Genomic DNA, 23,267 nt, shown 5'->3' on the forward strand with positions numbered 1-23,267 from the left:
CACTCCTAGCTCCACCTCCTGGGTTCACACCATTCTTTTGCCTCAGCCTCCCGAGTAGCTGGGACTACAGGCGCCTGCCACCGCGCCCGGCTAATTTATTGTATTTTTAGTAGAAACGGGGTTTCACCGTGTTAATCAGGATGGTCTCAATCTCCTGACCTCGTGATCTGCCCGCCTCGGCCTCCCAAAGTGCTTCGATTACAGACATGAGCCACTGCGCCCGGCCTGTGAGAGCTGTTCCTATAAGTCTTTGCATTAACCCGTGGATACAGGGCATGATGCAGCATCCTGCAAGAACGAGTACACCTGTAACAATTGCAAGAGAGGTTAATACTGAAGTCATAAGCCCTTTTTGTTTACCAAACCACTTTTCCATGAGACTTGTGAAGGGGTCGTTTATTCTGGAATTTTTGGCTAACTTATCTGATAGAGAGGTAAGGTCTTGTAAAGCCTTCGTAATTGTTCCATCGGGAGCTGTGTTGTTAAGGATGAAAGTACAGCATTGGACTCCAATCATGACACAGGCTTCGCCTTTTTTTTTGCTAACATTGTGTTAAGGGCTATTCTGTTTTCCCAGGCCATTTGGCTGGTGGGGCCTAGTTGTTCAGCTGTCCCTTTAATGGCATCTTTTGTGTAATTGACAAACCGCTGTTGATTATAGTAAATGTAATTTATCCAATCTACATTTTTGTTTATAGTTGACCACCAGAACAGTGAAGATTTGAATCTGAATCCTACAGCTATTTGGTTTTGGGCTTTAAATTTATCTGGTACCCCTCCTGGTTCCCAATAGCATCTATATAAATGTGAGGGTTAAAAGACCCATGAGGGGCAACCCCCCCTTTTTTGTCTTTTGTTTTTGTTTTTTTTTTTTTAATCCTCTGTCCTGTTATGTTTTTAGAATGCCAGAGTGAAAGGGATGGCCAGTTGGACTAGGGCTCAAGTGCTGCTCCAGTTTCTAGGCAGAGTGCCTAACAGTAGTTTGCCACAGTACCGCTATACATTTGCTCGAGAATGGACAAAAGGCAGCTTGACTGGTAAGCTCTTGGGAAGGCTTGGTTTCACTGCACCCTTTTAGGTCTCTGAGGGACGTTAATCTTTCCCCTGCCATGAGAGACACGAGGTAAAATTAACATCAGAAGCTGGAGGCCGGATGGCCCTTGGGGGCTGACCTGCAGGGCCTTTAACTTGGGGGAATAGCAGTGAGAGAGTCTAGTATGCCTCATTGCCCCAGTTTCGTCATGGGGTACAGAAAGAACAGCTGTTTGATTGGAAGAGGGTTTAGAAGGAGAAGAAGGTGAAGGGGGTGGAGGAGTAATGAAGCACATTTCAAAGAATCCTGTGGGGTCCTTTCCAGGAATATTAGCTCCTAGGCCATAGAAATGACCTAGAGTGGGGTTGGTGTCAGTAGAAGTGGGGACATTAATAGAGATTTGCACAGGGTTACACTGTTGGAGTTGACAAGTGGCGGGGGTTGTACCTTTGGTAAAGTGAATATAAGGTTTTAGAGAGGTACAACCTATTGAGGAGGTCCAGCCTCGATACTTGGTGGTCTACATTACATCTCCCCAAGTATCACAGAACCACCAGTTATAGGATCAGGCTCAGTCTGTGCAAAAGTCAGTTCTACAGGCAGTTTTATTTATCCTGGAAGGGCAAAGGTACTTTTCTGAAGAGGCCAGCTGTGTTTGGCTTTGGAGATCCCCGCAAGGCATAACAAGACAAGCGTTAAAAGTAATGGTTTGAGGGGAGCTAGATCTGGTTATATTTATAATAAGATGTGAGGTAGCTGGGGAAAGGAAGATAAGGAGGAAGAGACAGATTAAACTTTCTTTTTTAATGTTACTCTGTTTGGGGTGGGTCCTGGAACCGTTGTGCATGACTCTGGAGAGGATGGTGCTCTTTTGACTTGGGTGTGATGAGTCCAACCTTTTTTGGTGGTCCTGACTGCCATTTCAGATGTTAGAAGTACTAAATAAGGTCCTTCCTGAGTAGGTTCGAGTTTTTCTCCTTTCCAACTTCTGACGAGGACGTAATCCCTGGGCGGGTGATGATGGACTGGAAATTCAAGGGGTGGAGTTGTGCTAAAAGGCCTTAAGTCCTAAGAGGAAAAGGTGGAAGACAAACCTGATACATAGTTTTTGAGAAATTGATGCTTTGTTTCAAAAGTGGGAATGTCAATATTAGAGTTTAAGTAAGGCAGTCCATAAAGCATTTCATAAGGGGAGAGGCCAGTGCCCTTTTGGGGGGCTGTTTGGACTCTGAACAGGGCAATAGGAAGACATTTTGTCCAAGGTAGGTGAGTTTTTAAAATTAATTGGGTTAAATGATTTTTTAAAGCTTGGTTCATTCTTTCTACTTTTCCTGATGAGGTTGGATGCATTGGTATATGATATTCCCATTTTATTCCTAGTGTTTGAGTGAGTCCTTTAATAATGAGGGCAGTAAAATGGGTTCTATTGTCTGAATCAGTGTTTTCTGTAATTCCAAACCTTGGTATAATTTGTTTTAATAAGTTTTAACTACATTTTTAGCTGTTATGTTTGGGAAAGGGATGGCCTCTACCCAGTGGGTGAGATGATCTGCTATTACTAATAAATAGTTAAGATGGCCTACTGGGGGCATTTCAGTATAATGAATTTGAATTTTTTGGAATGGCCTTAACTCTGGGTTTTTTCCCCCAAGGGGATGCCTCTTATTTCTTGATTTATTACTTTTTTTTTTTTTTTTTTTTGCATATTATACAACTATCCACAATTTGCCTAGCAAGGGTATAGATTTCTATATACCCATAAACTCTGAGAGTGGCATCACACATAGCCTGGGGACCCCAGTGAGTTCCTTGATGGAGTTGAGACAACATATCTCTTATGAGAGGTTTAGACAACATTTCCCTCCCATCTGGTAATATTTATTTTTCTTCTGAGCTTTCTTTGGCTCCTATTTCCTTTAACTTTTCTTGTTCATTATGGGAAAGGATGGGGACCGCGGCTGGGGGAGGGAGACAAGGAGTTAAATGGAAAATGGGTTCCCGCTGGGGAAGAGGCAGCTTGCTCGGCTATTTGGTCAGCAAGATTATTCCCTCGGCTTCCAAAGGAAAGATTTCTTTGATGCCCTGGGACATGAACAACAGCTATTTCTTCTGGCAACTGTAGATTTTCTAATACTTGAATTATTATGTCCCTATGGACTAAGTTTTGGCCTTTACTGTTAATGAGGCCTTGCTCTGTTAAAATTTTTGCAAAGGTGTGGACCACTCCAAAAGCATACTTGGAGTCTGTATAAATAGTTCCTTCCTGGTTTTGCAGAAATTTTAAGACTTGATTTAATGCACACAACTCACATGTTTGTGCAGACCAGTTATTAGATAATCTTCCTAATTTTATTTCTGTGGGGGTATCTTCATTTACTACTGAGTACCCGTTACGCCTTTTTTCTTTTATTACTTGCCTCGATTTCCTTCTTTTGACCATACATCTGAATGGATGTACCCTTTATGGAGGGTAGTGAGCAAATTTAGGGAGGGGAGGAATTTTTCTTGATTAACATAGAGGCCTAGATTTAATTTTAGCTTTAAATCTCTTCCCTAATAGTTGTTCCTGCCTCCGGGATTAACAGAAGTGTAATATTTACTGTGTGGTCCTTATATTTAATTTCTGTTTCTTCTAAGATTTTTGCTAAACCCCTCTTCTTTTACTCCCGAAATAAAAAGTTTTTCCCGTGAACAAGTTACATCGGGGAAGATAACAAACTGAGGAGTGAGCAGCTCCTGAATCAAGGAAAAAGGTGATAAGCTCAGGTTTGGGTCCCACCTCTAAATTTATCAAGGGCTCTTGGTGGGACTTGAGGTCAAAAGAGTAGAGCCCCTGACCTCCCGTTCTTCCCTGAAGGTCATGAGTGGAATTTCTTTCTCTTTTCCCCATTTGGGACGTTCCTTTTTAAAGTGGCCTATTTTTCCACACTTGAAACATTCGTTTTGCCCTTTTTTCCCTCCTACTTTTGGGTTCTTTGGCTGTGCTGTTTCGTAGCTTTTATATGGCCTGGAAAGTGGGGGCTTAATTTCTTCATAGGTTTTGGCCCCTGAGTGTTCTGTTGTGGGGTGGATAGCATGATCCTCGCCTTTTGCTCTTTCTTTTCCTTGTCTCTTCGTACGTACACCTTTTGAGCTTCTCTCAAAAGCTAGTCTATAGCTTTATCTTTCTGGTTCTCCATTTTCTATAACTTTTTTTGGTGATGTCTGGCCAACTATTGGTAACAAAATGGAGCTTTAACACACTTCTAAGTCTAGACCTGAATATTTCCTCATTTGCTCCTTGAGCCTTTCTAAGAACTCTGTAGGTCCTTCATCCTTCCCTTGTTGTATGTGAAAAGCTTTGGTAATGCTTTGGGTGCGGAGTACAGATTTTTGAATTCCTTTAATTATCAGTTCTCTAAGGTCTTACGTATTTCTTCAGTGGGCTGCATTGTTATTATCCCATTGAGGATCTGTGGCTGCAAATTTTTGTTCAGCTGCTGGGACATTCTGACCTGAGGGATGCTGACGTTCCCAAATTGTCATAGCAGCCCTGTGAATCATGCTCCTGTCTTCTGAAGAGAGAATACATAGGATAGACATTAGCTCAGCCTAAGTATATATCTGGGAGTCCAAGAAATTGATTAATCTGGTCAGCCACTCTATAAGGGTCACTTAAGAGTGGTTTGAGCTCCCTTTTTAGGTTTCAGATGTCTGAGCTAGTTAATGGAGCATTTACAAAGCCAGCGCAGCCTCCTCTGAGGGGCACTTCCCTTAAGGGGAAGAGAGTTGGAGCTGACTCTTTGGAAGTGGTGGGGAAAGGGAAGTTTTGAATATCCTTTCTACATTGTTCTATCTCACGTGGAAGCCTTCGTGGGGGAGGGCCCTCAGGCTGGGAATGATTCCAAGAGTTAGGATTATAAAGAGGGGGCACAATGTGAGTCGGGGGAAGGGTCCGGAGCGGCTGCCTGAGGGGGAGGGAGGTGAGAGGTATCTGGCTGAAGTAGATGGTCTGAAGGATCCCATGTGGGTTGCTTAGGGGTGGGGGCCTTAGTTTCTATAGGGGAAGTAGTTTCTGGCTTATTCTTACTGGCTTTGAAGGGGTAGAGGAGGACAGGCCCCTGCCGTCAGCACAGGGCATAGTGTGTCTCCTCCTGAGAGACAGGACTCTTGTTATTTACATACTCTATTAAAAACTGACAAATCCAATCCTCGTTTGACCCAAACTGTGGCCGGAAAACTGATGGTTCGAGGATAGTTTCCTTAGTTCAAATAAAACAACACTATTTTATCATTTGTTGCTTCTTATTTTTAGTCCTTTCATTATCTTTACAGTATTTTAGCATGAGACCTAAGGGACTATCGGGGAATTCTGTTGTCTTGCTTGGGGTATTTCCCATACTGGAGAAGGTGTTTTCTTGAGTTTGCAGGGCTTAACCTCTCTTACTAGAGATTTCTTGCACCGTTTCTTTCTTTCTTTTTTTTTTTTTTTTTTAAAGATGGAGTCTTGCTTTGTCGCCCAGGCTGGAGTGCAATGGCACAATCTCTGCTCACCTAGCTAATTTTTTTTTTTTTTTGTAGTGGAGTCGGGGTTTCACCATGTTGGCCAGGCTGGTCTTGAACTCCTGACCTTGTGATCTGCCCATCTCAGCCTCCCAAAGTGCTGGGATTACAGGTGTGAGCCACTGCGCCCGGCCTCTTGCACTCTTTCTTTAGAGGCTCAACCCCCTTTACTTGAGATTTCTTGCACTCTTTTGCTTCCACTTATTCCTTCTCTGGTTGCTTCCTCTGAGGGAATTTTCAGGTCCCTCTTAGCATTGGCGGGTCAGTATAATCCCCTGACAGGCAAGACAGGCAAGCCACCCTAAGCCATATAAGGTGACCATGGAACCGCAGATCCAGACTCCACACTCGCTTTGCACTCAGTTGTGTGTCTCATTCACACACTTTTTCAACCTTCAGGATGTCCCGACCACCAAGGAAATACTTACTGCCCTTGTGGTTCTTCTTACCTTTGTTTATGCGCAGAGTTACCTGGTCGCTGTGGTATTTGTAGGCCTTTTTCTCCTGCGTTGCCGAGAGTCTGGGTTTATTTGTCACACCAGGTGCGTCTCAATCCCTAACCCTTGAGGCCACCACAGCAAGGCAGTGGGACGCGTCTCCTCATGAGTGGGGACTGAAGACCCTTCCCCAGAGGAGAATGAGAATCCTGGACAGGCCCCCAGATTGTTGGGAACAAGTAAGCGGTGCTGAAGAGAAAAACTAGCACTGAGACAAAGGATTTCTCAGCAAGGCAATTTACTTCTGCAGAAAGATGCTGCCTGCGTCTTTTACGACCGCAAGAGCACCCTGAACAAAGGAGGGAAGGGGTTTTTATCCCTAACACAGTTCCTGTCCTTGTATCCTTCCTGTGTTGGCTAGGGTTGGACCGTACAATCTAAACTGATCCCAGTTGGCTGAGACTTAAACTTTTTTGAATAGGATAAACACGTGATTTGTAAGAGAAGGAGGGGGTAGGAGTAGTCTTGTCTGTTACAGTACAAGGCATGTCCAGACTTGTCTGAGCATGTCCAGGCACAACAGGAGCAGGAGGGTTGTTTGCAGGCCAGAAACAAGGGAGTATAAGGAGGTTGGGCTTCTGAACAAAGAACAAGGACATTACACAGTTAAACCCTTTGAAGAGGAATTAATCATCTCTGGCATTAGTATTGTTGCAGGATTCAGGAGGATGAGAGAGAGACCTCGGGTTAAAACGGGAGGATCTTTTATTGAGTGCACTCAGGCCCAGCAGATTCACATCCAAAGATTGGGCTTGGAACAAAGACAGCACTTGACTTTTATACACACTTCACAAAAGGGGGTGGGCTAGCTTGAAGCAAATGCATAGTGGTGTGAAAGCAGGGATACAGAGGCAGGACAAAGACAGTTAATTCAATTGTAACAGGTTCATAACTCAGGATTGCACATCCCTGTTGCTGTGCAACCCAGATGTCTGTTACCTGCGTTTGCCTGGGCATGGGCTTATCATATAACCTTCATTGTGGTGCCCGGGCAGCTGTAATTCAGGCCTACTCAGGCTTCTCATGACCTTCGTTGTATTTCTTAGATAAAACAGAATACTTGAAGTCACTAGTTACAAAGAACAGGAATCCATAAACTCATTCTATAAAACAAAGAAAAAGTTTTTTCTTCTTCTCCCTGTGTTGGGGGAGTGCTGGAAAAGTCTCCAGAGCACATTAAGATAATATTATCAAGAGTTTTCCTGGGTCTGGGCTGTGCCTGTTGCTACCTCTGGGACAAGTCAGCCTAATACAGGAAAAGTTATTTCTCTTTCTTTTAGATTTTATTTTTCTTTAATTTCCCACCTCAGTATAGGTGAGCCCAGAGCTTTTTATGGGCTCAGAATAAGGAGTGTGTGCTGATTGGTTTGTGAATATGCATAAAAGGTTAAAGAGAAGACATCACTCAAAGGTGGGCATGATAGTGTAGAAAACCAATTAGGAGGCTGGGCGTGGTGGCTCACGCCTGTAATCCCAGCACTTTGGGAGGCCAGGGTAGGTGGATCACTTGAGATCAGGAGTCTGAGACCAGCCTGATCAACATGGTGAAACCCTGTCTCTACTAAAAAGGCAAAAATTAGCTGGGCGTGGTGGTGCACACCTGTCATCCCAGCTACTCAGGAGGCTGAGGTGGGAGAATCACTCGAAACCGGGAGGCAGAGGTTGCAGTGAGCCAAGATTGTGCCATTGCACTCCAGCCTGGGCAACAAGAGCTAAACTCAGTCTTGAAAAAAGAAAGAAAGACAGAGAGAGAGAGAGAAAAGAAAGAAAGAAAGAAAAGAAAGAAGGGAGGGAGGGAAGGAAGGGAAGGAAGGGGAGGAAGGGGAGGAAGGGGAGGAAGGGGAGGGAGGGAGACCAATTAGGGAAAGGGTAGGTATATGTAAAATAGGTGAAGGATTGGGATCAATCAGAGGAAACTGTGCCAAACGAGAAGGTGGGTTCTCAGTCGCATCTGAGGATTTACCGAAGACTCTCTCCAGACTGAAGGTTGAATTTCACTGGGGACCTGCTCCTGTCTGCCTAGGCATTTGTCTGCCTCGTGCCTCTATCAGTATGTTTGTTAAAGTTGATGAACTAATATTGATAACATTATTTTTTCCCCACTGGATGTCTCTTACACAATAATTGTGGTTTTTTGTTTGTTTGTTTGTTCATTTGTTTTTGAGACAGAGTCTTGCTTTGTTGTCCAGGCTGGAGTGCAGTGGTGCAGTCTTGGCTCACTGCATCCTCTGCCTCCCAAGTTCAAGCGATTCTCCTGCCTCAGCCTTCTGAGTAGCTGAGATTACAGGCGCCTGCCACCATGCCCGGCTAATTTTTGTATTTTTAGTAGAGGCGGAGTTTCTCCATGTTGGTCAGGGTGGTCTCAAACTCCTGACCTCAGGTGATCCGCCCACCTCGGCCTCCCAGAGTGCTGGTGGGATTCCAGGCATGAGCCCCCGTGCCTGGCCAATTATGTTATTTTTAACTAGAATCTGTAGTTTATATCTAGGTTCACTCTGTGTTGTACATGTCTTTGGATTTTGACAATATACACCATTACACATCCTTAGAAATACTTCTGGTTATTTAAGAATGAAGCAAAGACATTTTTTCTTCAACTTAAGTTTATTAGGTTTTCAAATGGTTACTAAGTTATTAGGACATAAATGCTTTTTAAATTGTTTGGACCTAATAATAAATGGTACATTTTTTTAGCCTTGAGGCACCATGGAAGTTACTGAGACATCAAGGAACACATGTGACCGTGCTGAAGGACAAATGTACCCAGACGAGCCGGTCAGGAATGTCTGAGATGATTATGTTCAGGACAGTGAGCACATTTAAAACATGGAGCCCCCAGGCTAACGTCTGAGATGTCCATCTTGAGATCTTCCAGAAGTGTAACAGACAGTAGAACAATAATGGGCCTTATTTTTCTAATTTAAATTAAAATGCAAAAGATACAGTTAATCAGGCATACTAGATTATACTTTGAATTTCATTTGAAAGCTCAGTAACTCTATGTCAGCCTATTAAATAGTGTTAACAAAAGTTTCCAGGTAGTCTTGGCTGGAAATTCTTGAAGAAGAATACATTAAAAGTACTTTAAGAGAAAGTATTCCAGAAGACCTTGTTAAACCAGTTTTAGCTATGGTTAGTTGCATATATGTTAGTTTCAGCAAGGAGAGAAGGAATTGTGTTTGTCTTTAACTAGAACAATCTGAAACTGTCCTCCTCCTAAAACATTATATCTAAAGCTAGATCTGAATAGTAGTCTTGCTTTAGCCAAATGTAGACATACTAGTGTTTTAGCAGATGATTATTTTCCTTTTGAGCATAATTTTTTGTCTTTGTGCTTGTTTTGTGTTTATAGCAGTGGTTCAAAACTTAGGAGCTGTAATCCTCTGCTGGATACTGTGAAATATTGACATACACCTAGTTCTTTTGTGTGGACCAGGAACAATTTTGACAGGACACATGGCTGTCATATGAACAGTATAAAATCACAGCCACTATCATTGGGGGACAGAGTTGGGGGTGTCACAGAACTGTCAGATTAGGTTTGGTAGGTAATGCCCTAGTTCTTTGCTAAGGTTTGCTTGCCTGCTCCTTTGTACCTGTGGCTTTTCCCCTTTGTTCCCCGCCTCCTTTTTTTTTTTTTTTTTTTTTTTGAGTGCAGTGTTCATGCACTAGCACTTGTTTCTAGGACCCAGAGGTTTACAGAAATTTATGGCAGAAAATCTTAAAGCGGATGGAGCTGTATTTAGTAGCAGCTTCTCTTGCTCTTGAGGAGGAGACTGTCGTCAGTAATTTTGGTTCATAGCACTTGCATCCCACCTGCCACTCAGATCTGCAAGAACACAGCCTTCCAGAATAGAGTGAAACACAGCGTGGGTGTCACTAACTTGAATTATTTTAAGAGGTCAGAAGAAAAACCCTACTACTGTGGTTTTTTTTGACACTGTTTTAAAATATCATAATGTGGATAAATCAGATGAGTGACCTGTCTGTGGAATTAAAACTTTTTATGTGTGAAGTTTTAAATTTTGTGGGTAGTTTTTCCCAGGTCCTTCAGAATTGTGTCACTGTTGCCTGCTAATAAAGTCATGTGAAGGTCTCTGTTAAAGCAGTGGTCCCCAACCTTTTTGGCCCCAGTGACTGGTTTTGTGGAAGACAGTTGTTCCATGGATTGTGGGGTGGAGGGGATGGTTTCGGGATGAACCTCTTCCACCTCGGATCATTAGGCATTAGATTCTCTTACAGAGCGTGCAGCTTACAGAGTGTGCAGCCTCGATCCCTCGCATGTGCAGTTCACAATAGGGCTGTCACTCCTATGAGAGTCTGATGCTGCCACTGATGCCACAGGAGGTGGAGCTCAGGCAGTGATGCAGGTGCGCCGGCAGTGTGGCCAGGCTCTCAGCAGTCCACGGACCAGCAGGAGTTGGGGACCTCTGTCTGTTAAATGAAGGTAGTCCAGGTGAAGTTCAGCATAGGCTGGAGGGTGGAACACACAAATAGTCACTGGATGTAGTGACCTTTCCTTAACACAGGCTTAACACCCCAGGTGGCACGGATACCTCAAAGAGCCATGCTGTTTCCTAAGAGAAAACATGGAATTTGGAAGAGATTTTGAAGTTTCTTTCTCCTGTCCTCTAGCAAAAATATATATCATGTCTGGAACTCTTGGAGCAAAGGAGTGGGTGTACAAATGGAAGAAGCTCTGATGGGTTGATACAGAATATCTCACAGCCCTCCTGGTGTTGGCCCATTCCCTTGTCAGTTGTGTAGTATGATGTGTGTTGAAATGGCTCCTTGATCAAAAGTAAACATAGCTGCTTTATACCATTGCGTGGTAAACTGTGAGGGCAGGCATTGAGAGAAAGATGGTAAAAAGAACCTATTCCTGGTCAAAAATGCTAAAATACTTGGAAGTGCAAATGTTTTGGTGCGTGGTATGTGAGCAGCATGTTTACCGTCTGTTCTTTCAGCGATAATTAATGCCTTCCATGATACTCATCATCATCATACCTTGATGAGAAGGCCCTAGAAAAGAAACCCAGCCTGTTTTATTGGGTTACTTCACATCTATCATGATGCTTTTTCCTTGGATTTATAGCTCTTTACAGTGAACTTACTTTTCCGTACTAAATGTTAGCTTTGGAGACAGGTATCATCAGAACCATGGAGTTTGAGGTTTTCTAAGATGAAGTTCATAATTTAAGCTTCGTATGTGTTTGATCTCAGAAATGTCTTGGATTATGTCAAATTTTTACTTTTTTTTTTTTTTGAGACGGAGTCTCGCTCTGTTGCCCAGGCTGGAGTGCAGTGGTGCGATCTCGGCTCACTGCACGCTCTGCCTCCCGGGTTCACGCCATTCTCCTGCCTCAGCCTCCCGAGTAGCTGGGGCTACAGGCGCCCGCCACCACACCCGGCTAATTTTTTTTGTATTTTTAGTAGAGACGGGGTTTCACTTTGTTAGCCACGATGGTCTTGATCTCCTGACCTTGTGATCCACCTGCCTTGGGTTCCCAAAGTACTGGGATTATAGGCATGAGCCACCACGCCTGGCCTATATATTTGTTTTTAGGTTTTTGTTTCATTTTATTTTATTTTATTGTTATATTGAGACGGATTCTCACTTGGTCACCCAGGTCAGAGTGCAGTGGCGTGATCTTGGTTCACTGCAACCCCTGCCTCCTAGTTTCAAGCGGTTCTCCTGCCTCAGCCTCTCAAGTAGCTGGAACTACAGGCGCCTGCCACCATTCCTAGCTAATTTTTGTATTTTTGGTAGAGATGTTGGCCAGACTGGGCTCTTAACTCCTGACCTCAGGTGATCTGCCCGCCTTGGCCTCCCAAAGTGCTGGGATTATAGGAGTGAGCCACCGTGCCCAGCATGTTTTTAATTTTAGTATAGTCATTGTATTTTCTTGTTTTTGTTTGAGATAAGGTCTGGCTCTGTCACCCAGGTGGGAGTGCAGTGGTGTGATCATGGCTCACTGTAGCCTCCATCTTCTAGGCTCCTGTGATCCTCCCACCTCAGCCTTATTTTCTGGTTTGATCTAAGTGCAGATTACCAGTCTGCTGTTGTGACTTGATGCGTTTGTCTCACTGAAGACTGGTACCTGAGGCAGATGACTTTGGTTGAGATGTGGCACTTCTTTCCCTAGTGTAATGTGCATGCCATGTACCGTTGTGCGTTTGCCAAAGCAGCCTTTGATCTAGCTGTGGATGCTCTGGGCTGTCAGTATTTGGAGAAGTGGATGGGTATGCTGAAAATACTGGGATCCTGACTTTTCTTTGAAAGGGCTCAAGTTGGCCGGGCGCGGTGGCTCAAGCCTGTAATCCCAGCACTTTGGGAGGCCAAGACGGGCGGATCACGAGGTCAGGAGATCGAGACCATCCTGGCTAACACGGTGAAACCCCGTCTCTACTAAAAAATACAAAAACCTAGCCGGGCGAGGTGGCGGGCGTCTGTAGTCCCAGCTACTCGGGAGGCTGAGGCAGGAGAATGGCGTGAACCCGGGAGGCGGAGCTTGCAGTGAGCTGAGATCCGGCCACTGCACTCCAGTCTGGGCGACAAAGCGAGACTCTGTCTCAACAACAACAACAAAAAAAAAAAAAAAAGAAAGGGCTCAAGTTTTTATGAATTTTAGTTTTTATAAATACCTTTTTAGGTATGAACACATATTCACAAATAGTATGCAATTTGAAACCTCGATTTACCAGTGGACTAAACAAGTCGTTTCTCTTGGTAGCCTTCCGATGAGGAAACGAGGTGGGCTACAGGAGCCTACACTCGAGGACTGAACTGTGATTACGTGTAGTCTTCCTGGGTCCTTGTCACTCTTACAGTCTAGAAGTAGCTTCGATGTTTATTTGCTTGGAGTTGCAGCGGCAGACCGTGGTGCTTGAAGCTGTTCATGGAGTGACCGCTTGTGTCTGAGCCAGCGTCGGAGGAAACTGATGTTCTGTGAGTGGGGCTGAGAGGCTTCTCTGCGATCGGCCCCTGCCTTGCTCCCTCTTGCTGGTGCCCTCCCTGCCAGGAATGTTGCTTTCTCTCTCTGGGTTTCTCTTTAGAGCCCTCTGCAGACGTCACCTCCCTAGCAAAGCCCTCTGTAACCACCCAGCCTGAAGTGGGTTCCCCCTGAATAGCATAAGCAGGTTTTTTTGTTAATACAGTCCATTTGGTGTCAGTCACCTCCTTTCTCAGTCTTTTTTTTCTATTGTTGTATATAGTTATACATTTGTTTTTGTTTTTGAGACAGAGTTTCGCTCTTGTTGCCCAGGCTGGAGTGCAATGGCACAGTCTCAGCTCACTGCATCCTCTACCTCCCGGATTCAAGTGGTTCTCCAGCCTCAGCCTCCTGAGTAGCTGGGATTACAGTCATGCACCACCACGCCCAGCTACTTTTGTATTTTTAGTAGAGATGGGGTCTCACCATGTTGGCCAGGCTGGTCTCAAACTCCTGACCTCAGGTGAGGTAATCTACCCACCCCAGCCTCCCAAAGTGCTGGGATTACAGGCGTGAGCCACCCCACACAGCTAGTTATGAGTTTTTATGTCTTGCCTCTCTAAATAAGCCATGATCCTGTGCCTTCCACTTTTATATTCCTTAGAATTTTTAGTTTAGGGCCTCCATGTGGTAGGCCCTCTGTAAACAGAGATAGTGTGAGAATTACTTTGATAGTGTGAGAATTACAGAATTAGAACTCTGAGGGGCTTTGGTCAGTTTGCCACGTTTTCTTTCTTTTCTTTCTTCCCCTTTTTTTTTTTTTTTTTTAATGCAGCCTACAGAGTTGGACACATTTTCTTGATAGGTTGAATACTTGTTTCTTTGAGCACTGGCAGCTTGTAATAGAGACTTAGGCCATAGTTAGTTGTTTTACTTACTGATTGTTTCCAGCGTAAAACCAGATCTGTGTATAAATGAGTTTGAGGGTCAGGTCTGATGCTATAGAATATCCCAGTTGTTGCATGGAAAACAGCTGGCTTGGTGTGTTGGCTAAATTGGGTATGAATATAGTCCACATTAAAGGTAGGCTCTTTAGGTTGAATTTGTTTTAAAAGGGTTTTTCCGGTGGAGTGCAGCATCCAGCTCATTAATTTTCAAGTTGAAATGTCTTCACAAAAATATGACTTTCTTTAGCACAGTACTAGCTTGTAATATGTCAAAATTGCATTCAAAGGTTGGTGAAAAGCTGAAAGTGCTGTTGCCAGCCTTCTGAATTGCAGGCTCAGAAATCCTTTTGAAAGAGGAAGAGAGTGGGTGTAGGAAGGTGGGAGGAAGCAGTTACCCGGGAGGAGCATCCTCTCAGGATCAGGTTGATGAGGCCCTAGTTTTGTTGTTGTTGTTGAAACAATTGCTGTGTAAAAATGAGTGAGCAAATGCCTACAGTAGCTATTTGTCTTACAGAAGTAATTTTTCCTTTAAAAAGGATACCTCAAAGAGCCTTTCTCCCTCTCTGAAGAACTACTTCTGGGAGAGTTCATTTTGTTCAGCCCTTCTTGATTGTGTGTTTGGTAAATGTTGGGCGGGATTAGGAAATGGCTGGATGACACTCTGGATACCTGGAAATTGCTGCTGCTCTTCCGGCACAGTGATTCGAACCTGGTGAGAGTTGAAAAAAGGGTTCTTCCCACATTCTTTTAGTGCGGAGATAAAACGTGAAGGCCTGCTGATGTGGGCTCTGTAGCTCAAACGGGGTTTTAAAAATAGAGAAGCTTTCCAGAAAAGTCCAGGTTGCCGACTGTGCTTGAAAAGCATGAGCTCCCCAGGCTGCTGCTCCTCCGAACCCCAAGGAGCTGGAGCCGGTGCTGAGGCCCCGGGAGAAGGCCCTGTCCCGCTGTGCTGCTCACCAGGCCTGCCACCACCTCGGCCAGAGCTTCGGGCAGACCTAAAATTTGTACACGTTTTCACATCTAAAACGTGGTGGTGGTGTATTTAATCAGTTATTGCAGAAGACAGTAAAAACTGTAGGTTGGTTTCTTGGTTTGTACCAATCTGTGTAGGCTCTGACTTTGTGTAATAAAAGCAGGTTTTATTTTATATGTGGACTTTCTCCCCTAAAGCTACCTTTTTCATACTAGTAATGTCTTTCCAGACTTTTTATTATGAGTAATGCTCATTTTTTAAAAAGTTGATAGAGAAGTACTGTGAACACCTGTATGCATGTCCCCTAGGTAAATTAGCACGTTTGCTTTCTCTCTCTCTCTTTCACAAACACATGTGCACATACATTTTGTAGAAACATTTGAAAGTAAGTTGCTTTATATCATGACACTTTACCCCTAAATACTAAAACATGTATTGCCTAAGAATAGATATTCTTCTGTCTAGCTGTGATTTTTATCACAGGCAAAGAATTGTGCACCTGTGGTCCCAGCTACTTGGGAGGCTGAGGTGGGAGGATCGCTTGAGCCAGGAGGTGGAAGATGCAGTGAGCCAAGATTGTGCCTGGGTGACCAGAGTGAGACCCTGTCTCAAAAGAATACAAATACAAAATAAAAAATGTTATTATATGAAACGCATGGTTGCATTTCCTCGGTTGTTCCCCAGATGTTTCAATAGCTATTTTTACTCTAATCCAAGAGCTAATGCAGCATTGCATTTGGTTGTTCTCTCTTTAGATGCCTTTATTCTAGACAGTTCTTTGCTTTTTTCTGTTTATCTTTTAAGACACTGACATTTTTGTTTGTTTATTTGTTTGTTTAAGCGTCTAGGGTGGTTGTGTAGAATGTTCCATAATTTGGGTTTGTCTGATGATTTTCTCCCGAGTAGCTGGGATTATAGGCATGTGCCACCATGCCTGGCTAATTTTTGTATTTTTAATAGAGACAGGGCTTCACCATGTTGGCCAGGCTGGTCTCAAACTCCTGACCTCAAGTGATCCGCCCGCCTCAGCTTCCCAAAGTGCTGGCATGAGCCACTGCACCCGGCCTGATGTCCTCATGGTTATTAGCTAAGGGCCAACCATCTTTGTCCTGAGGGCTGCAGAAGCCTGTGGTGTTGGTGTTTGTGTCTGCTTCTGCTGCGTCGCGCCAGGCCGTCCGGCTGTCCTGTCGCTGGGGCTCAGTTCAGTCATTTGGTGAAGGTGGTGCCCGTGAGATCTTTCCATTGTAAAGGCACCCACCCTTGTTCCTGTGTTAAATTTATCTGTGATCTGCAGGATGATAATTTGAGACTCTGTCTCTTCTGAACCCCTTTCATTAGCGTCATTGATGATCCTTGTCTGAATCAGTTATTATACATTGGTGGCTGGAAAATGGTGATTTCTTAAACACTCCCTCTGTGTTTATTAGATTATTTTTTTACCTGTAAAGTTTTCTCCCCTGTTGAGTATCACTGTGTGGTTTATAATGCTTTGCCACCTTTTTTCTTTCTGGTATTCAAATTATCCCACACTTGGTGAGTGGAGCCCCTTCAGGCTGGTTCCTCTGTCCCTTAGGCGTATCCCTGTCTGTCACTGGGTACTCCCTCGCCTCCTGGTGGGAAACGTTTCTACCTCACCTTGACCTTCCCGTGCTCCAGACACGTAATCAACCATTTCTCCAAGCAGCACGGATTCCTTTGTCATAGGGAATGTTATTTGGAAATCAAGATCTGGTTGCCAAGTGTGCTCATCAGGAACTCAGATGTCATTGCTTTTCGCCCCTTCCAGTGGAAGGAGCTAGGAGCTAGGACGTAGATTGATGTTTTTAATCAAATTAGAATACTTCTGTTTTTCAGGGCCTGCTTACACACTTAGTAGACACTTTCGTGGCTTGTAGCTCATGCTGAAAAACTCTGGTTCTGGTACCTAAGCCACCCCAGAGATGAAAGTTACATCTACTTTTTGCAGTCTTTTCATTTCCAGAACCGTCCACAGTTAGAACTGTATATGCTGACAGTATGCAGAATTCACTGACCTTAACATATCTCTGAAAGACGGTCAGGGTAAGAGAGTGCAGAAACAGAAGGCGGGACTGATCTTTTTATTGAGTAAGCTTGTGTTCTATGCTTCAAAACATGTTTATTGAACAATGACTTTGTTTTAGGCATGAAGTCCTCGTTCTGCTGAGGATAAAAAGTCTTTGCCCTGCAGCCTAGCAGTGCATTTGGTGGCAGAGTGACAGGCTGGGAAGAGAATGTGGAGGAGGTGAGAGAGGCGCTTGCTAACTGCCCCTGACACTGACAGAGCTCTGGAGAGGTCAGCGCAGCTTCTGAGTTAGCTGCTCCTTAGCCTGGATACCTTAAATGCCATCTGGTTGGTCATGCCAAGGTAGAGTGAATGTCTATGCAAATATGAGTCTACATGGATGGATAATTTTACAGGGAAGGGAACGTTTTTAGTGTCGTTGAAATTCAAGGTGAGGCTGCGTGGGTGACACCTTCTGCTGACCACTCTATTTCAGGATTTGGAAGGATGGTGTGTGTATTTTGAAAATGGCCTAGTTCACGTGCTTAAATGGGAGAGACCCTAGCTAAGGCTACATCTTAGTAAGTGCTTACTCTGCCCTTTATGTCACTTACAAAGATTCATTTTGTTTGAAACCTTTGTAAGTCTCAGTTTCTTGGTACGTCATAGTACTGGAATGTACAAAGCCAATTTTTTTTTTTTTTTTTTTTTTTAAGTAGAGTGCAGTGGAAGTCAGTTTAGATGGTTTTCAGTGTCCGTGTAGAACAAATGGTAGCCAACCTGTTTTCCTGGATTGTTCTTGTTCGGTACTTAATAAATTCTTAGGCCTTTGAATGGGACTTATCTGTAGTGGGATCTGAGCAGGTGATTAAACTTCTTAAGTGTTGTTTATAAAGTGCATAAAGAGACAGATACTGAGTGATTTTTCAAGACTCTGGCAGGATTCAGAATACGTTTGAGTAGAAGAGGGGAGTAGATATATTGAGTAGAAGAGGGGAGTAGTATATATATAAAAAAAGAATATATTTTTAACTTCCAAAGTAAGAACACTTAAGAAACACATATAATTGGCCACCACATGTGGGTTTTGCATCCTTTCCAGACCATCCTGCGCCTGACTCTGATATTAATTTTCTGAAAATGTGACTCTGGCCACCTGTTCACGCTCCCTCCATCCCAGCTCCTGGAGAGGAAGGCCAGGGCCTTCTATCTGCGCCCGGCAAGGCATGGTCTGTGCCTCATCGTCATGCACCACAGAGACCCCCGGCCTCACCTCCCACCACTTCCCTCCCCTGGGGGCTTTGGGTCCGTGCCCCCACTGGAGGTCGCCTTGCAGTCGCACTCCTGAGTTCTTTCCTGGAAACGCTCTCCACCTCGCTGACTGTGAACAGACCCTGGCACGCTTCGAGGCTCAGCATGTGTGCCTCCTCTCTTTCAAGGCTTTCCCCACCCCACCCTTCCATGCAGAGCATGTTCTCCCTCTTCTGCCTCCTGGCAGCTGCTTATCCTTCTCACCCTCATGGATGCTGTTGACTCCCTTCCCTCCCTCCTGTACTGACTAGCTTGGTCCCTTGTACGTAGGCAGCTGGAGTGTAGCGTGTGCTTTTCACATTGATTTAACCTTGTAACGTTGTGGAGAGAAAGTGAGATACACGCAAGAAAACTGAGGGTGACTTTGAAGGAATTGTAGTCAAAACCCAGGCGGAGGAATTCCTGTGATTCTCTAGTTTTGGCGGCAATGTTTGTGATCTGTGTATTACTTCTACTCAGAAGGGCAGTCCTGTTGAAGGTAAACATCAGGGAATTGCTGCCAGAAAGGGAGTGTTTTTAGTATGATAATGCTCTGAAGCTGCTTGTAACTTGTCAGAAGTAAAATCAAAGCCGTTTGTGCCATTTTCGTTAATATTTTTTAACACCAGAGGTTTCTTCCTTAACTCTGTTTTTGGTTGTGATTAATTTAAGATGGGAATTCACAGTTTTTACCCCACCTCATTTTTTAGTACATGTTGAGCATCTCAAATCTAAGTCCGAAGTCCGAAATGCTCCAGATGAGAAACTTTTTGAGCACTGACGCGATGCTCAAAGGAAATTCTCATTGGAGCATTTTGGATTTCGGTTCTGTGGATTTGAGGTGCTTGACCAGTAAGTATAATAGAGCTATTCCCAAGATCCGAAAAAAATCTGAAATCAGAAGCCCTTTCTGGTCCCAGGCATCTTGGAGACGGGATGCTCAACCCATACAGTCTTACAGAGGGGTGACATCTATCAGTCAAGCAAGAGTCATCCTGCAGTACCTTCCTTTATAATGAGGCTGACCATAGGGGCAGGCGCTGGATTTCCTTTTTCAGGTTCCTTCTTACAGCCTAGATTCTTACTACCCTATGCCCCCCTCACCCCTTTTTTTTGAGATGGAGTCTTGCTCTGCCACCCAGGCTGGAGTGCAGTGGCACCATTTTGGCTCACTGCAGCCTCTGCCTCCCAGGTTCTAGTGATTTTCCCACCTCAGCGTCCCTGGTAGCTGGGATTACAGGTGTGTGCCACCATGCCCTGCTAATTTTTGTATTTTTGGTAGAAATGGGGTTTTGATACATTGGTCAGGCTGGTCTCAAACTCCTGGCATCAAATGATCTGCCTGCCTTGGCCTCCCTAAGTGTTGGGATTACAGGCGTGAGCCACCGCACCCGGCCTTATTACCCTATATCCTATGGTTTCCTGTTCACATGCACCATGAGCTACTGGATTTCCTTTTTTTTTTTTTTGAGACAGGATCTTACTCTTACTCTGTTGCCCAGGCTGGAGAGTGCAGTGGTGCAGTCACAGGTCACTGCAGCCTGCACCTCCTGGGCTCAGGTGGTCCTCCCATGTCAGCCTCCTGAGTAGCTGGAACTACAGGCATGTACCACCACACCTGGCTAATTTTTATATTTTTTGTAGAGACGGGGTTATGCTGTGTTGCCTAGGCTGGTCTCAAACTCCCAGGCTCAAGTGATCTGCACACCTGGGCCTCTGGATCGATTAGGTTTTAATATGAATTCTGCAACATCTTTAGTTTGGTAATCTTTGTGGATTGCTACAGAGTAAATTATTCACAAGGAATAATATTGAATAATTTAATTATTCACAAGGAATAATCTTGAAAGATCTCATGTGTTCTTTACTCATCTTCCCCCGGTGATAACATCTCGCAGAACTGCGTGCACTGTCACAGGATGCTGCCGTGCGTACAGTCGAGGCGCAGCGTGTTTCCCAGGCGCCCAGGTGTCTCTTGTGGCCCTTTTACAGCCACACCTGCTTCCCTCCTGCCCCCACCCCTTCCTTAGCCCCTGGCAACCACTCATCTGTTTTCGGTTTCTAAAGTTTTGTCTTTTGAAGAATGTTTTGGACATGGAATCATACAGTACGTAACTGCTGAGGCTTTTTTTTTTTTAGCTTAGCGTCATTCTCCCACAATCCATCCAGTTCCTCGCATGTGTCAATAGTTCATTCTTTTTTTTGCTGAGCAGTGTTCTCTGGTGTGGCCGCGGTGCAGTTCGTTTAGCCTCGCTCAGGAAGGACGTCTCTGAGTTGTTCCCAGTTTCTATTATGAGGAACGCTGCTGTGAATGTTTCTGTGTAGGGTTTTGTGTGAACATAAGCTCTCATTTCTCTGGGATAAATGCCCAGGAGCACAGTTGTTGGGTTGTATACCGTTGCATGTGTAGGTTTTAAGAAGATACCTGTTTTCTGGAGTGGTTGCACCATTTTACATTCCTGCCAGTGATGTGTAAGGGATTCAGTTCTTCCACATCCTAACCAGCATTTGGTGGTGTCACTGTGTTTTATTTTAGCCATTCTGTTAGTCGTATAGTGATACTCCTCTGTGATTTTTTTTTTTTTTTTTTTTTTTTTTTGAGACGGAGTCTCGCTCTGTAGCCCAGGCTAGAGTGCAGTGGCCGGATCTCAGCTCACTGCAAGCTCCGCCTCCCAGGTTCACGCCATTCTCCGGCCTCAGCCTCCCCAGTAGCTGGGACTACAGGCGTCCGCCACCTCGCCCGGCTAGTTTTTGTATTTCTTAGTAGAGACGGGGTTTCACCGTGTTAGCCAGGATGGTCTCAATCTCCTGACCTCGTGATCCACCCATCTTGGCCTCCCAAAGTGCTGGGATTACAGGCTTGAGCCACCGCGCCCGGCCAATGGCCCTTTTCTCTAATGAACATCTCTCGTGTGCTTATTTGCCATCTGTGTATCCTCTCAGGTGAGATACCACTTTCTGTCTCTTGCCCATTTTCTAATTGGACTTTTGTAAACTCTTGAGTTTTTTTTTTTTGGATCATGGTAAAAGCACATGAAATTTACCATCTTAACCATTTTTAAATTTCAATTGTGTGTCAAAAGACAAAATTACAACAAATTTAGTGTATGTTAGTGTATGGATCTAAATTGGCTTTTTTGGTTCCAGAATCAGGCAACACCTCATTCTATAAAATAGAATTCTGTGAAATAGAGTGAGTGTTTTCATGAGCCCAGCAGAGGAAGGTGGCTTTGTAGACAGAAAAGGGGTGAGGGAAACAGGCACAGAGAACAGCAAGCAGATGGGTGGTTTCAGAGTGGCTTTCCTTGCAAAGGTTAACACAGAGGGGACTTCCTTATCACGCTGGCCCAGACTGGCCCGTTTGGGGGATTCGCTATTCTCTCTCTCCTGATTTCTTGGAAAGTCAGATAAACAGCTTACTTTTGGCTTGGTAGTGTGGAGGTTACCAAGAGGGACTCCATTTTGGTTTGGTGGGCTGGGCCTGGTGCAGGAGCTCAGTCCAAACCAGTGTTCTCCTGGTTCACTATACATATGTTGAGTTTTTAGAATTTTTTATGTATTCTAGGCACTAGTCCTTTGTCAGATACGTGGTTTGTAAATACCTCCTCCCATTTTGTAGTTTGTTTTTTCATCCTCTTAACGGGTTTTGTTTTGTTTTGTTTTGAGACGGAGTCTTGCTTTGTCACCCGGGCTGGAGTGCAGTGGCTAACTACAAGCTCCACCTCCCGGGTTCACGCCATTCCCCTGCCTCAGCCTCCCGAGTAGCTGGGACTACAGGTGCCCACCACCACTCCCAGTTTATGTTTTTGTATTTTTAGTAGAGACAGGGTTTCACCGTGTCTATAGCCAGGATGGTCTTGATCTCCTGACCTTGTGATCTGCCCGCCTCAGCTTCCCAAAGTGCTGGGATTACAAGCGTGAGCTACTGCCCCTGGCCTTAACAGGGTCTTTTAGCTGATCAAATGTTTTTAACTTTGATGAAGTTCATTTTATCTATTTTTTCTCCTATGGATTGTGATTTTGGTGTCACATCCAAGAATTCTTTGCCTAGCCCAGGATCCCAAAGATTTTCTATCTTTTTTCCTAAAAGTTTTAGTTTTGTGTTTTACATTTAAGTCCCTGATCTTTGAGTTACTTTTTATACAAGGTGTGAGGTTTAGGTCAAGATTCATTGTTGTTATTGTTTTTGCCTATGGATGTGTAATTGCTCCAGTAACATGTTGAAAAGACTGGCCTCCTTTCTTTTCCCCATTGCTTTTCCATCTCTGTTGAAAATCAATTGGTGTTTCCTGACAAAGGTGCAGATACTAAAAAATAAATCAGTTGGGTGTATTTGTTTGAGTCTGTTTCTGGGTTCTGTATTTTGTCCCATTGATCTGTATGTCAGTTACCCCTCTCCTAATACTAGACGGTCTTGATTACTGTAGTTGTATAGTAAGCCTTAATGCTGGGGTGACTGATTCCTCCCAATTTATTCATCTTTTCAAAGTTGTTTTAGTTATTCTAGTTCCTTTGTCTTTCTATATAAATTTTAAAACAATCTCGTCTATAGTTACCAAAACATCTTGCTGGGGTTTTGTTAGGAATGATGTTGGTTATGGGGAGAATTGAGATCTTTACTAGGTTGAATCTTCCAATCCATGGACATCGAGTGTCTTTCTCTTCTTTAATGAAAGCTTCAGATGTGAAGACAGACAGTTGTGGCACTGCCCGTTGCCGTGCACCGAGAGGTGCTGTTCCAGGGAGAACACGTTCAGCGGCAGGACATCAGGATGTGTCTTTTGCTCACTTCCGCTTTTTTTGTTTTTAAATTTATAGGCCTATGAAAGGAGGTTCCCTACGTGTCCTTTGATTCCGATGTTCGTGGGCAGTGACACTGTGAATGAATTCAAGAGTGAAGATGGGGCTATTCATGTCATTGAAAGGCGCTGCAAGCTGGATGTCGATGCACCCAGACTGCTGAAGAAGGTAACGGGCAGAAAGGGCGTCTTGGAGGGCACCTCCCGAAGACAACACGAAGTTACACTACA

At 44.3% G+C, this 23,267-nt stretch overlaps 1 protein-coding gene across 1 annotated transcript in view; it reads left to right on the plus strand.

Annotated features, from left to right (window-relative positions):
• LOC105469220 (SEC14 like lipid binding 1) overlaps positions 1–23,267 on the plus strand; it is a 77,249-nt gene that overhangs the window by 27,898 nt on the left and 26,084 nt on the right. Inside the window, exon 4 of the mRNA XM_071083635.1 lies at positions 23,056–23,205. Coding sequence (XP_070939736.1) covers positions 23,056–23,205 — 150 coding nt within the window. The remainder of the gene's footprint in view (positions 1–23,055; positions 23,206–23,267) is intronic.

This window comes from Macaca nemestrina, chromosome 17 (assembly GCF_043159975.1).
Source record: "Macaca nemestrina isolate mMacNem1 chromosome 17, mMacNem.hap1, whole genome shotgun sequence".
Lineage (NCBI taxonomy): Eukaryota > Metazoa > Chordata > Mammalia > Primates > Cercopithecidae > Macaca > Macaca nemestrina.